This window comes from Chelonia mydas, chromosome 6 (genome assembly GCF_015237465.2).
Source record: "Chelonia mydas isolate rCheMyd1 chromosome 6, rCheMyd1.pri.v2, whole genome shotgun sequence".
NCBI lineage: Eukaryota > Metazoa > Chordata > Testudines > Cheloniidae > Chelonia > Chelonia mydas.
Window position 1 is genome coordinate 90,540,422 of NC_051246.2, and position 15,394 is coordinate 90,555,815.

Here is a 15,394-nt window from a genome sequence, read left to right on the forward strand (position 1 = left end):
CAGTGTAAGGTATCATCTTCAAGCTGGGGCCAGAGATGCCACTATCATTATGCGAGAGGAGTGGATGACGGCCCAGCTGAGGATGCAGCCAGTCCCTGCACCGTGCTGCTATGAGGAAGCAGCTTGATGCCACAGCCCACTGCCAGGCTGGACATATGATCTCCCCTCAGTTATAGGAAAGGAAAAACATAGGAGTTCAGGCTACTCACCAGCTAGTAGTAAAATGTCCCTTCAGGGCTGTGTACCCTAAATTTAAAAGGGCCACCTCCCCCTAAAGAGAGAGTCTGGGCAAACGTTGCCAGAAGACAGTGGCCCTCCACTGGGGAATTAAAGAAAGGTGCTCCTGCTGCACTGTGTGCGTCACCATGTATGGACTCTTCTTCCCAGGATCTGAGCGGTCAGGCTAGGCAGAGATGAGGCAGGGATAGTCCTGACCAACCCCAGTGTCTGAGCCACAGGGTCCAAAATAAACATTTTATTTAACAATGACAGATGTTCCCTAGCAGCTTCCATTAGGAAAAGCCACCAACAGCTTTACAAAGCTGGAACCCCATCCCCCTGCGAGGCAATCATACAAAGTGCAGGGGTGAAGTCTTGTGCCCAGGGAGAGCAGGGTCCCCAGGCCTTTCAAACCTGCTGGGCTCCACGTCCAAGCCACCGTCAGAGGACAGGCAGCATCTGTACAAAGCTGGAGCTGGCCCTCCTCACACTCAAGCTCCCAGGCCTGGGGGTTCATGCACCAGGCTGTGCCTTGGGGCAGGGCAAAGACACCAGCAAAAGCAATGAGGGGTAACACTGGCAACTATGAAGGCTCTGGACTATGGGTGGGAGTGGGGTGAAGTGTCCTGTGAGCCCTCAAACAGGATAGCATGATGAATTGCTATCAACCCCTCTGCCAGGCACTGGGGAAGGGCTGAGGCTTCTCGCCACTCTCCGCTATTTACACCGGTTACTGAGGAGCTGGGGGAAGGTGCTGCCCTTCTGCAGCTTCAGCTGCTAGAGTTCCTTTTTTAAGGCCTGTTTAGCCATTTCAATAATGGTGAACCTCACAGGTCTGCAGTGCAGGGAGTAGGGGGGCCCTGTGGGTTGGTCGGGGAGAGGAGTGGGGGGGCCTTGTGGGTCCATGTTGTGGCAGAAGCAGGAGGTTGGTGGTGAGCAGACCAGGCAGGGAGGTGGCTGCAGATGCTTGGCGCTCTCTACCCTGGACTGTGTCCCTATGGGCTCAGCCAGGTGCGGTATGGCAAGAAGGTTGTGCGCTTTGGGGGATGAGCAAAGGGCATCAAAGCTACTGAAGTCCCAGGGGGCCTCTCTCCAGCCGATGGATCCCAGGTACCAGCAGAGTGTCTGAGGGGGGCCACCCTTGCCCCGTCAGTCCCCTAAAGCTGTGCTGCCTCTGGGCTCTGGGTCGGTGCAGGAGCACAGCGGTGGGGCTCAGCCTGCACCACAAAGCCAGGCGAGCAGTTGCAGCGGTAGGAGCCCTCTGTATTTTCACAGGTGCCGGCCTCACACAGGGGCCCAGGGCCGCTCACCACCTCACACTCATTAATGTCTGAAAGGAGAGGGATGAGAAAAAAGCCTGAAAGCCATGTTCTGTAGCACAGCACCCCCACTGCACAGTATACCTCCAAATCCAGCACCTCCATGCCCCCACAGCACACACAGCTCCCCCACACCTAACACCCCCGCTGCAAGGAGCCCTCCAAGCCTCCCACACCCAGCACCCCCATGCCACACCCAATTCCCCATGCCCAGCAGCCCCCAAGCCACACAAAGCAGCCCCAAACCCAGCACCCCCACATTGCAAAGCAACCCCGTGCTGTAGTGCTCCCTCATGCCCAGCAACCTCACAGTGCATAGGGCTCCCCCACACTGAACAAAGCATCCCATGATATAAACTGCCCCCCATACAGATCATCCCAAGAAGAATGCTTTGTGCTCCCTCTCAAGAATGAGACGAGCTAAACAACAAGATTTGGGGGAAAGGGTGATTTTGGTGTTGCAAAATTCCTCTAGCTGATTTGGCAAGGTTGCCGGGAAACAGAGACGAGGGCATCTCTGGGGTGGCCCTGAAAGGGGCCAATTATCACCTCAGGGACCAAAACACAGGCAAGGAACCTTGCACTGAGCAAACAAATGAGCATTTTATTAACCTTACAGCTGTTCCAGAGTGCTGATGGAGGCCTTTTGTCTAGACCAGTGTTTCTGGGGCAGGAGAGTTAGTGTAGTGGAGGCCCAAGAACCACTGGCTTTTAAACACCATGTTGATTAGACCTGCTGAGAGCACTGCTATGTGACAGGTGGCCAAAGCACCTGTACCAGGTCTGTACCAGTGCTCTGTGTGCTAGCACCACAGGGAGCCTGCCCAGACTGACGAGAGCGCACACACCTCCAACCCGTTCTGCCCTCACTTTGTTTCCTAGATCCCTTCTCCTTCTCCACTTTTCATTTTCCTGAACTTTTAATTTTCCTGTGTTTCTCCCCACAGCTCCCATACACACAGAGTGAGCAGGGTTCCCCCTCATTCCCCACAGCACCCCCACCTCCAGGACTGAGCAGGTAGGGTTCTCCCTCATTACCCACATATGCCCCCCATACTGAGTGTGGTTCCCCCTTGTTCCCCACAATGCTCCCCCATACTGAGTGAGCAGCGGTCCCCCTTCCCATGACAGACCCAGGCCTTGTGTGAATCTCCCCTCAGCCTCAGTCAGGCTGTATAACCCAGCCACACGTGCCAGGAAAGTGGCTGATGCCCTGATTACAGTGACAGCCCTGGGTGCTGAGGAAAGGGGTCCCTACTGGCCGGACCCTAGTTCTCTTCCCTGCAGTTCTGTGATGGGAACACAGTCGGAGTTGGGGTGGGGAGTGGTTTCACAAGCCTGCTCCTATGGAGCTCCAGTGACAACTGCCATCCCCAGGCAGTGACCCTAGGGGGAAGCAGCAGGTCAGGAATGGCTGAGGGCTGCATGTGCTGAGCTCCACAGCTGAAGTGACTGGGAGCTGCAGAGTCCGGCCAGCGCTCCTCAAAACCAGTATCTTAGCACCTATGGGAGCCCAGCTGCGGGGGTGGAGGGCAGCTAGCCCACCCCCTACCCTCTGTGGGGCCACTCCTCTCACTGCTTGGGGCCACTCACCTACACAGGCCATGTGGGTCATGTCCAGCTGGAAGCCGTCAAAGCAGTCGCAGGTGTAGCCCTCCCGCACGCGCACGCAGCGCCCGTTCTCGCAGCCGTTCAAAATGCCACACTCCTCTGCCTGGAGTCCCTCAAAGCTGTCAAAGTGCCCTGTGGATACAGAGGGGCCATCAGCCTGCAGGGAACACGCTGCGGGATGGGGAGGGGAGGCTGTCTGCCCACAGGGGAACAGAAGACCATCAGCCTGGCAGGTGGGTCACATAAAGGGGCCAGGGGCAGCAGATATGGATATTGGTCTGGATAACACAGATGGGGCCCCATCCAGGCTGGCTTTAGGAGAAGCGAGGGGGCGGGGGGGTTACTTTCTGGGCACAGCCTGAACCTAGAGGAAGCCGCCAGGACATCTCTTGGTCTTCTTCAGTACTCACCAGTTTGGCTGGGCAGATAGCGGGGCTGGGACTGCTCTGGATGGAGCTGAGGAGTGCGTAGGAATGTGCTGCCACCAACCTCGCTGCTCATTTCTCTCTGGGCGAAGCTGGCATCAGGGGCTCCATACTCAGAACTCAGGTAATTGTAATAGGGCCCTAAGTCTGGGCTATAGAGTCCATAATGAGAGTCTTCTAGGCCTGGTCCATACTCGTATCCAGGCCTTTCTTGGAGTCCAGCCTCCCTTTCAGTCTCTCCCCAGGCCACGTTACACAGGTGAGCAAAGTCCTCTGGAGGTGGAGAGAGAGGGAAGGGGCAGCCTAGCACCATGGCACGAAGGAGGGTAAGCCCCTGACTGTCTAAGGATGAGCTAAGTGGGGGGGTTGCATCAGGGATGGACTCAGGCGGGGCAAAGAAAGGCCAAGCCCAGGAAGAGCAAAGGTCAGGCAAGGGCCAGGCAGAGCTAGGGCACCTATAAGCAATGGGAAAAGGCTCTGAAGCTGTACTTCTGTGTCCAACTCTTGTAGGAGGAGGCTTCCCCCTTGGGTCCCAGGGTCCTTATGGGATTTGCAAGGTGTGGAACCGACACTCCAAGCCATGACTAAGGGGGCTGGATACCTGCCAGAAAGAGTCTGGGTCTGTGTCAGATCTTACCAGCTAAGCAGGATTTGGCCTTGTACACTCTTGGAGGAGAACCCCTCCTGCTCCGGAACACCTAGCTGCTGCCGGGAGCAGTGAGGGTGACCGAGTAGTGGAGACTCCCCTCGGAGTCGGTACTAACTCCAATGCCTCAGCGCAGTACTAGGGGTGCTGTGCCATTAAGTGCCATCATTCAGATACCATCAAGCAAAGGACTCACATGCCACCTCTGCCAGCGCACCTCAGCCAGAGGGAACTCCCCTAGGAGCGACAGGAGAATTCATTCCCTGTGGCCCATTCAGTCCTGGGCTGCTAATAAGGGGGCATTTGATAACACATTGTGGGTCTGGTTTCTGGGATGTGGACACCTGCTCACTGGGACCTGCTGGGAGAGCCCTCTCTCCATTCATCCACAGCCCACAACGACCTTTCACTCACTGCTGACCGTTGCAGGGTCTGACTAGCAGGAGCCGAGAGGCCAAAGGCTCCACAGTCCCTGAGCAAGCCTGTCCTCCTCCCCCGATTCTCACCAGAGGCCCTGTGGGGGCAGAGTGCACAGTCCTGGCTCCAGGCCTCGCCATAGCGGCAGCAGCACTCGGTGTACGTGGTCCGTCGCCCCCGCAGTGGCTGGTTGCAGATGTAGTTGGAGACTCTCTGCCAACAGATGTCCAGGTGGATTTCATGTTCATCCAGGTCTTCTGTTAGTGAGATGGGCAAAGAATGGGGGACATCCCCTAGGTCTCCTGGGATCCCTTAGGAAGGCGCCGTGCCCAGTGTCCTGCTCCCAGACTGTGCCCCGCACTCACACCCCAGGCATTGAATTTCAGAGCCAGCGAGCACACTGCCCCTCCCACAACATGCCTCATGCACAGCGCTCCTCAGGTTCAGCACAGATCCCTGCATGCAACATTCCCCCTTGAATCCAGCCCTGTACCCCACAGCCCCTGCTCCCCCCATGTGCAGTACCATCTTGCCTATGGACTACTCCACCACTCTGCACCTTATGTCAATGCTTCCCACTCCAAGGAGGCATGCATGGAGGTCCTGGGGCACAGCCTGCACTACAGTCCCAGGCCAAGATGGTGCAGATCATAGGAGCAAACCCATCTCCCAAGGCCCTGCAGCAGCACCCAACCTGCTGGCTGGCCCCACTCACCAGCCCTGTTTGAGACGTTGATGCAGCGGTTGCGAGTCACATCCAGCACCAGGGGGAGGCTGCAGAAGCAGTGGAAGGAGCCTGCTGTGTTCAGACACTCGCCATTCACGCAGGACATTTCATTCTCACACTCGTCTTGATCTGCAGCCACAGGAAGGCAGAGATACCCTTACACTGGCAAACGAGGGCACCACCCCAACCCTTGTCCCAGGGAGTGCCTCTGCCAACCTCTTCTCCACCTAGGGTTGCCAACTTTGTAATGTTTAAAAACCGGACACTCCAGCAGGAGTACCGGAACCTCCCCTTCCCCCTGAGGACCTATCCCTGCCCCGCCTCTTCTGTCGAGCTCCTGCTCTGCCCCTTCCCCCTAAGGCTCCACCCCCTGTTCGTTCCTCTTTCCCCCTCCATCTGTCGCTCACTCCTTTTCCCCTCTCCCACCTCTCCTGCGTGGGTCAGGAGGGACTTGCCTGCAGAGCCTGAGAGCTGCAGCCACCCAATGCAGGTAGAGGGCGACCCCAGCAGAGTAGGGGCAGGCGCGAGTGATGACTCGGCGCCTCCCTGCCTCCCCTATCCGCAGTAACAGGACTTCGGGTGTCCACTCAGTAGATCTGACCAGTAGGGTTGCCAGGCATCCAGTTTTTGACCAGAACGCCCAGTAGAAAAGGGACCCTGTTGGCTTCGGTCAACACCGCTGACCGGATCATTAAAAGTCTGGTTGGCTGCCTGCAGCGGGGCAGGCAGGTACCTTCCCAGCTCCTGGGAAGCTGCCAGCATCTCCTTCTGGCTCTGGGAACCGTGGCCGATGGGAGCTACAGGGACGGAGCCTGCAAGCAGGTGCAGCACGCAGAGCCGCCTGGCCATGCCTCCACCTACGAGCCAGAGGGAGATGCCAGTAGCTTCTGGAAGCCACTTGAGGTAAGCGCCACCTGGAGCCCACACTCCTCATGCCCTCCTGCGCCCCAACCTCCTGCTCCTGCCCCAGCCCTGAGCCCCCCTCTGCACCCCAGCCCCAGCATGGTGAAAATGAGTGAGTGAGTGAGGGTAGGGGAGAGCGAGCAACAGAGGGAGGGGGAAATAGAGTGAGTGGAGCCAGGGCCTCGGAGAAGGGGCAGGGCAGGGGCCGGACAAGGAAGTTCGGTTTTCTGCAAATAGAAAGTTGGCTACCCTACTGACCTAAAACTGTCAGGTCCTCTTTTCGACCGGACTTTCCAGTTGAAAACCAGACACCTGGTCACCCTACCCCCACCTCACACACACACTGTGCAAGGGCCCCAGGAAGCAACTCTGCCACTCCCAAACCCCCCCCCCCCCAGCCCCATCCCACACACACACTGTGTAAAGGCCCTGTGGAACACTTCTGCCAACTCCTACCCAAACAAGGGCCTGGAGGACACTGCTCCATAACACTGCTAACCTCACATAACATGGGCACCAGCACTGGCACCACCCACACAGCAAGGGCACTGGTGCCACATAAGGACAGAATGGGCCTGCCTCCCCCAGTGAGGAGCAGAGGCACAGACAGAGGGAGGGAGGAGCCGTCCAGAGGGGAAGGGCCATCTCACCCACACACTCGAGCCGGCTGGAGTCGTAGAGATAGCCAGAGCGACAGAAGCACTTGTACCCGGGCACCGTGTTCACACAATGCCCATTCCGACAGATCTCGGAGCCGAACATCTCACACTCGTCTGCATCTGCCAAGAGAGGGGGCGGGAGAGGCTGCGTCAGTCACAGAGACCATGTGACTTGCAGTCAGCAGCAGGAAGGGAACCTGCTCCTTCCATCCCTGGGGTCGAAATGAGCAAAGGCTGGGGAAAACCAGCTCAGCATCTAGGTCCTGAGCTCAGACAGAGGGAGAATCGCCTGTAAGTAGAGCAGGGGCAGGGAATCACCATGGGCAAAGTGGGAATAGGGGGAAGTCATGGGCCCAGAGCTCATTACGGACACTGCACATGCAATTCCCTGAGACGTGCACACAAACAAGTTGCACCATTATATTTTTAACTGGTTTGAAAATCCATTCCGTGAAGCTAAAGGGCCAGAGACAGAGCCAAGTCCACATTCCAAACCCACAAGCTTGGAATCCAGCTTGGCAACCAGGAGGAGAAAGAGCTAAATCTTTACAAACTGGAAGTCTGGTTTATAAACACGCAGAACTCAAAAACGGCTGCATGGATTCTGCTGAAACTTCCCAAAAACCTTTGTCTCTTGGCTGGAATCAAACCTGAGAAATATCAGCCCAGAAAGAATTAGTTTGCCAGAGTTACTGGCAATGGGAAGAGGGGGCTTCTCATGGAAAGGGCATTTCAGTCTTAATGCTGGGAGTCACTCACACTCCTGCTATATTGAACAGTCAAAAAACCACGTTTGTCAATATTGTCTCAGAACCTCCCACCACCGACTCTGCTGGATTTAGGGCCAGAGAGGGCCATCCCAAAGGTGTCCTGGGGAGTTACTTCTCAGTGCAATGCTGTAAAGGAGTGCACTCAGTGCTAGAGCACTTCCTCATAGGTAGGGGTGGCATAGCAAGCTGCTTCCCCATCAGGCACCCGCTGCTGACAGCTGCTCTGGCCCTGGGGTGATAGCTCTTCCTGTAACCTGACCCTCCAGCCAGGTATTGGTTTCAGTCCACTTCTTCCTGGGGAAGGAAATCCCACAAATGACAGTCCAATAGTTTCATTTGTACTGTAAATGGCATTTCACTAGAAGCGATCTGTAGCATGCTTATAGGTATTGTAATGAATGCACTGTACATAATTCATAGTGCCTGGGCTTGTATTAAATCAAATTTTTTATGTTCTGATTTTGATGCTGACCCAAAGCTTGGCAGCCATAGTCAGTAACTGTTCTGATTAAGGCTCTGTATACCATGAGGAGCGTTTTCTTATCCGTCCCCCAATTAGTCCCAGCAGGACTTTTAAGCAGATTAATTTTTCCTTTACTACAGTTTATAACACTGGTTCACAAACATATTTGATTGCGCCCCCTTCTTTGTGTCTGTAGTCATTTACACCTTACTCCCCTCCAGGTACATATACCACCACCCAGCTCTGAAGGCAGAGTGGAGAGCAGCAGCTGCTGCTGGGCGCCCAGCTCTGAAGGCAGAGTGGAGAGCAGCAGCTGCTGCTGAGCGCCCAGCTCTGAAGGCAGAGTGGAGAGCAGCAGCTGCTGCTGGGCGCCCAGCTCTGAAGGCAGCGCCGCACCAGCAGCAGCACAGAAGTAAAGGTGGCAATGTGAAAAGTGGTATTTGTCAATATCACTTTTCATAGCAAACTTAGCGCCCCATTGCCACTCTTCTATGCTGCTGCTGCCACCCCAGGGCTGACAGCTGGAGCCCCGCCGCCTTCAGGAGAGGGATTTGGTGGGAGAGGAGAGCCTGAGCCTGGGCTGCTGCCCGGTGAGGAACTGGAAGGGGTGAGAAGATCCTAAGTCCGGGCTGCCTCCCAGTGGGGGATGGAGGGGCAGGAGGGGCAGCCAAGCAGCAGGCTCCGGCTGTTCCCTTTATCCCTGCCTCCCGGGTGTGCATGGCCCTTCTGCATGAGCCCCAGCCACCTGGGGCTGACAGCCGGAGCTCTTTAAAAAAAAAAAAAAAAAAAAAAAGCACACAGCTCGTGCCTCCCTTGACACATTCCTGCGCCTCTCTTGGGAGGCCCGCCCCATCGTTCGAGAACTGCTGGTTTATAAGATCTTTCCAAAGTAATTTAGTATCAAAAGTTACCACGAAGAATTTGAATCTTTTATGTATTCTATGTATTTGTTTTTCATACATATACAGTTTACATTCCTTTGTAACTTTCCTTTTCGTAAAGATCAATGGAAAGCATGTACCCCATGCATTTCCCCAGTCAGAGGTTTCTCGTAACTCTTTGCTGATTCCCTTTTCTGCCACCTCAATATGCCTACTTCTAAACCACTGAGTACAGTCATCTGCGAATACAGAGCAATGCCTACCTCGGCACTTATCAGCCCAATCTTATTTAACAAATAACACTTCCCTGTGGTGTGCCATTTTTAATGTTGTATATATTCAACATAACTTTCCCAACTCTGACCTGCATGGTCCTTTTACTCAAAAATTCTCTAACTCATCCATACATTCTTCCCCTTTTCCCTAGTGCACCTACTTTGTACAACTAGCTGTCCCTCCACAGGATATCATATGACTTCTCAATATCTAGAAAGGCAGCTATCACAAAACCTTTGTCCCTCGGACTTTTTCGTATTTCAGTTCCTAATATAACAATGTAATCAATGGTGCATCTTCCTCTCCTAAAACCACTTTGCACCTTACCTATGATGCCATTGTTTTCCAAATAGGCAACCAATCTTTCATTCACCATTTTCCCCATAATTTTATCCAGACAGGATGTAAAAGCAATCGGTCTATAGATACCCACTTTTGTGAATAGTTTGCCTGGTTTTCGTATTGGAATTACTACTTCATGTTTCCACTCTACCAGAATAACTCCTTTTCCCCCATCTAGTGTTATATAATTCCAAGAGAACCCACAAACTGCTTTCAGAGAGATATTTAAACATTATGTTAAATACATTAAATTTACCCGGGTAGGTATTCTTGCTGATATCAATAGCTTCCTCAGGTTCCCATACTGTACTGAATGAATGGTTTTGTATCTTCATGTTTACCTCAACTACATAATAGATCATGGCTCTCATCAATGAATTGTCTTTTATTCTGGTGGAAAATGTCACTTTGATTTCCATCATTACTCATCCCTTGGAAAGTTTCTGCTAAAACTTCTGCTTTCTCATGATCAGAACTTGATTATCTTGTCAGTCCAAATGAGACCTGGGATGTGGCTACTCTTAGGCTGTGTCTACACTACGGACCTTACAGCAGCACAGCTGTGCCACTGCAGCTGAACAGCTGTAAGGTCTCCTGGGTAGCCGCTCTATGCCGGCAGGAGAGAGCTCTCCCTCCAGCATAATTAAACCACCCCCAACAAGGGGCAGTAGCTATGTCAGCTGGAGACACTCTCCCACTGACAAAGCACTGTGCGCACAGGTTCTTTTGTCTGTGAAACTTATGTCAGTCGGGGGGGGGTGTTTTTTCACACCCCCAGCCGACAATAGTTTTGCCGACAAAAGTGCTAGTGTAGACAGAGCTTTAGTCTGAATTCCATTCATTCTTCTAGTTTGCCTCTGTATTTCTGATGTGGTGGCATCTTTCTTTATCCACCCACAGTACTTCCTTCAACTCTTTCTTTGATTTTATTTTTTGTAATTCCTTGTGCTTTTGTCTTACTTCTTTTATATTTCATTCAATCGTCACTAGTCACTGTGGTTTTCACTTTTTTATAGGCTTTGTTCCTTTCTTTACCCGCCATTTTGCACTCCTCATTCTACCATACAACTGAGTTTTGAGGGTACTTCAATATCTGAGGCATGGCTACAGTAGCTGCTGCTATTAATCCCATTATTATCATTGACATTCTCTGTCATCACTCACACAATGAGTATTCACAAATTCAGTCCATTTACTTGTAAACAGCTCCCAGTTAGCTTTCTTAAGATTCCAGGTGGGTAATTTTCCATTATCTTCAACCTTACCTTGCCCTTGAAAAATAATAAGTATAGGGAAATGATCACTCCCCATTCCTTCTCCCTTATATATTTCCCAGTTGCATTTAATTGCAATATCTACTGTTATAATTCCCACATCTAAATAGGAAAAACTACCATCTGCTGCATTAAATCTATTTGAGGTGTTATCGTTTAAAACCATTACACTGTTTTCATCCATGAACTTTCCTAAGTATGCACCCTTTTTATCAGTTGTCTTACTTCCCCACAATTTATCATCACTATTTAGGTCACCACATATAATATATGGTCATTTAGCATTCTTCACTATTTCTTGTAGCTCCAAACTTTCTAATTTCCCATAAGGGTTGTAGACTTCATAAATCCTTATAGAAATATTTCTCTTCTGCATGAGGATCTCAACAACATTATATTCTAGGCTTACTTCCTCATTCTCTACTGCTCTGTAGCTTAATCCTTCCCCTTTGAAAGTACAAACACCTTGTCCTCTTCCTAGTTTTCAGTCTTGCCTAAAGGCACTATACCCTGGAATTTTAAAAGCAAACTTTCCAAGCAACCACGTTCCCTGGATAGATATGAGATCTGGTTTAGTTTTCATTTCCAGGATATTTTCGTTTAGTTCTTGACCATGTACGATCGGACTGTTAACATTCCAGCAAAAGACTGAGATCTCCATACTAGTCACCTTTCACCATTAACCTCATTCAAAATTGCATGAATACGGTCCATTGACAAATTGCTAACTTATAAGTATTTTTCCTACTGCCCTTGCTACAATATTCATTTTTTTCTGATTTTCCCCCGTTGTGATGTACAGTTCATCATTTTTTTTCACTACAAGTATATTGTCACCTATTCCTTCTGCAGTGTTTATCATACTCTTTATCGAATAAGGCTGTGTCCGCAATTCTTTTTTTCCTGGGCTGATTGTCTCTGCCTTCTCTTCCTAATGCTTTGAGAGCCTCCTGACTGCTGCCACATAAGGCATGTTATTAACAATTTTTGTCTTTTGTCTCTCAGTAGCTTGTCTTGATGCAATACATCCTCTATATACTGGACTGGGATTACCACTGCAGTTATTACATTTGATTTCTGTCCCCTCATAGGAATGCTCTCCTCCACAGTTACTGCATTTCGTTTTCCCTTGACAAACATTTGCGACATGCCCATGCCATTGGCACTTATAATACCTTAGGGGAGGGGGATATATGACTTGGTTCTGAATATCTGAAACCCTAGAGTTACTCTCTTAGGTAGAGCCATCCCTCAACACTACGGCTGTTGATGGCTTTGCTTTCTCCTCCTGGTTTACTGATTAGTTGCTTACTTACTAACATTTTATCTTCTCCTCTGCTTTTGGTTTTCTCATCACTGGTCAGCTCTAATGGCATGCCATACTTTACCTTCTGGTAACTTATTTTAACTTTCCCTAGCATTTTAGTTTTTATATCAGCTTGTTCTTTGTTTTTACATTCAACTAAAAAAATCTCCATCTCACAGCCTCTTGGCTCTTACAATATCCCCTATGCTTTTTTTTAATTCAGTCAGCTACTTTCAAAGGGTTAACATTACCGAATCTTGTTCTTTGACTAGTGATCTTATAATTGTAGCATTTTGGTTTATTTCCTTCCTCAGCTTTGCTTTTTTGTTGAGATCATCCCCTGATTCTGCTTCTATTCTTTTCTTTCCCCCCCTCCCACATTGTGTCCATTTTCTCTCTCTCTAATAGACTCTTCTTCAGTGACCAGAGGGACTTCATTTGGTGTCAGAAAATCCTCCCTCGCTCCAGCCCAGCTCCCTTCTGTGTCAGATTTCCTGCCTTTATAGCAACCACCAACAGCTTCTCCCAGCTGGGACACCTCTTTAAGTGAGCCTGGCCTACCCTCCAGGTGCAGCCAGTTAACATAATTGGTCTCTCAGGCCCACATGAACCCATTCAGAGCCAGTGTGGGGTACAGACGACCATTCTAGTAGCCCAGGCCCCGCAGAGGAGAAAAGGTGCTGGTACCTGTGTATGACGTCTGTCCAAAGAGCAGAGTCCCTTCCACGGGGATATAGCCCTTCCCACTCGGGCAGATCTCGCTGTATTCCACTGGCACACAGGAAGGGAAGGGGGCAGAGAGAAAAAAACCCAGGAATTTGTATTATGATTAGGTTGGACACGGCGAGCACGCTATTTGCTCTGATCTGCATGAGGAGAGGAGTTCTGGGGCTGGTGCCCTACCTGTGCCCAGGATAGGGCAGGGGTGGGTCTCACAGTTGTCCCCCCAAGCAGCCCCCTCGGTGCAGCAGCACTCCTCCTTGGTGGTGTTTTTGGCCAGGACGCTGTCACATAGCTGGACGTCGCTGATGTGATAGTAACACTCCTTCCGCTCCGAGCCAGGGGGACGTGGTGCTATGGGCCGCTCAGGGTCCCCTGAGAGACAACACAACACAAGAGATGTGCAACGGAAGGCCTCGATGACATGCCGGGCTCTCAGCTTGAACTCTGGAGCCCTAGGGAAGGTCACCCCACATCCAGAATCTCCCAGGATGAAAACAGGACTGGCAATGTGGCCTCCCTGGCACGACTCTTCAGCCTTCAGAACAGATCCCCACAGGTGAGATCTCACCCACACCCACTCATGGTCAACAATGCCTAGGCAGCAACTGGCTTCCATCCCAGCAAGATCTCACCCATGCCAACTCCTGGCCAGCACTACCCCCTGAGTACCCAGCTGCTGCCCAGTGAGATCTCACCCATGCTAGCTCATGGCCAGCACTGCCCTATTAGCACCCAACTCCCGCCCCAGTGAGATTTCACCCATGCCAGCTCGTGGCCGGCACTGCCCTGTTAGCACCCATCTCAAGCCCCAGTGAGATCTCACCCATGCCAGCTCGTGGCCGGCACTGCCCTGTTAGCACCCATCTCAAGCCCCAGTGAGATCTCACCCATGCCAGCTCGTGGCCGGCACTGCCCTGTTAGCACCCATCTCAAGCCCCAGTGAGATCTCACCCATGCCAGCTCGTGGCCGGCACTGTCCTGTCTCCGTGTCGTACTCTTCATGGTCACTGAGGCACAGGCACAGGAATGATCCCTCCACGTTCTCACAGAGCGCGGTCCCACACACAGCTACCATCAGCTCACACTCGTTCACGTCTGTAACACAAGGCAAAGGAAACGGCTTTAGGGCTTCCAGAGTGGGACAGTGCATCCACCTGAGTCCTCAGAGTCGCGGATGCTCTTTGCCCCAGAGGGGCTGTGTCTCAATGTGTGTCCGTGGTAGGAGGGAACAAGGCTGTGGACAGGCTGCACAGTGTTGAACACCAAGAGGACTCCCTATCCATGAAATGCAGGAAGCACCTTCACCAGGAGCATTTAAATTTCACCTGGACCCAGTGCTGGGAACAGACCCTGCCCTGGCCCTCCGGAATGGACTAGGTGGGATCTGACAGGGCATTTCCTCCTCCAATTGCTGCAATTCAGGCACACTCCAATGTAAATACCCAATAATCGATCTCTTCGCCATTCACCTGCAGCCCCCTCCCTGGTGGAAGGTGTTGGCCTTGCCCATTTTCGATCCCCCAAGTGAGCTGCTCTGACCTCCAGGGGCCCCTGTGTCCATCTGCTTGAAAAGGGCCCATGTCCTGGAGACTCACCTGGTAGCTACTTTCCTCTCTTGCCCTTGCTCATAGCCCCACCCACCTGTGAACACCTTCCATTACTAGGGATCCTGAGGGAGCCACAGGGAAAGGATTTTTCCCATCCCCTGCCGGGAAGGGACACCCCCACTGAGATGTGGACAGACTGATCTGTGCAGCACAAAGGCTGCAGGGACCCATGCGCTGGAGAGACAGGCACAGGCACAGAGTCAGCGTGAAGGCAGCGTGCCAGAAGCACTGAGTGACTCTTACCCACGCAATCCTGGCCTGGGGGCAAGTTCTCATAGCCACTGTCACAAAGGCAGCGGAATGAGCCATCGGTGTTGTCACAGAAGGCGTGGCTCCCACACAACGTCTCGTTGGCACATTCGTCTATGTCTGCAGGAGAGAGGAGGGCCCGGGTCATTGCAGAACCTCCCTTCCCCAGGCCATCCCCATCACACTCCCAGAGCCCTCCCACCTGGATCAGCCCCAGAGCGAAAGCTCTCAACACCTGCTGCCGCAAGATCACAGGGCCAGGCCTGCCTAGCTCCCCTCCCTAATTTGCAAGAAGGAAGGGGAACAACTTAGCACAGGGGAAGAGCCACCATAAGGGCAACCTCCAATATAATTCAGTGCTCCAACTGGGTAGAGATGGGATGAAAAATATACAGGGGACACAGGCAGGGCTGGGGAATTAGGGGGAGAGGCGATATGGATGGATAAAGGGAGGTATAGGGGATGAATATGGGAAAGTATAGGAGACAGGGGGAGTGCAAATGGGTATGGGGCCATGGGCAGGTATAGAGGAATATGGAGGTTATTGACAAGGATAGGGGAGTTTGGGTTGATACAG

General features: G+C 52.1%; 1 protein-coding gene across 2 annotated transcripts in view; it reads right to left on the reverse strand.

The window, feature by feature from the left end:
- Nucleotides 1–453: 453 nt before the first annotated feature.
- Nucleotides 454–15,394, reverse strand: part of LTBP2 (latent transforming growth factor beta binding protein 2) — a 132,382-nt gene continuing 117,441 nt past the window's right edge. For both annotated transcript variants that reach the window (XM_037900677.2, XM_027827546.3), the window contains 10 exons: nucleotides 14,812–14,937; nucleotides 13,913–14,056; nucleotides 13,142–13,333; nucleotides 12,926–13,009; nucleotides 6,918–7,046; nucleotides 5,353–5,493; nucleotides 4,727–4,894; nucleotides 3,560–3,847; nucleotides 3,132–3,281; nucleotides 454–1,549 (listed from right to left, as the gene is read on the reverse strand). In XM_037900677.2, the coding sequence (XP_037756605.1) occupies nucleotides 1,377–1,549; nucleotides 3,132–3,281; nucleotides 3,560–3,847; nucleotides 4,727–4,894; nucleotides 5,353–5,493; nucleotides 6,918–7,046; nucleotides 12,926–13,009; nucleotides 13,142–13,333; nucleotides 13,913–14,056; nucleotides 14,812–14,937 (1,595 nt within the window). In that variant the 3' untranslated portion in view covers nucleotides 454–1,376. The remainder of the gene's footprint in view (nucleotides 1,550–3,131; nucleotides 3,282–3,559; nucleotides 3,848–4,726; nucleotides 4,895–5,352; nucleotides 5,494–6,917; nucleotides 7,047–12,925; nucleotides 13,010–13,141; nucleotides 13,334–13,912; nucleotides 14,057–14,811; nucleotides 14,938–15,394) is intronic.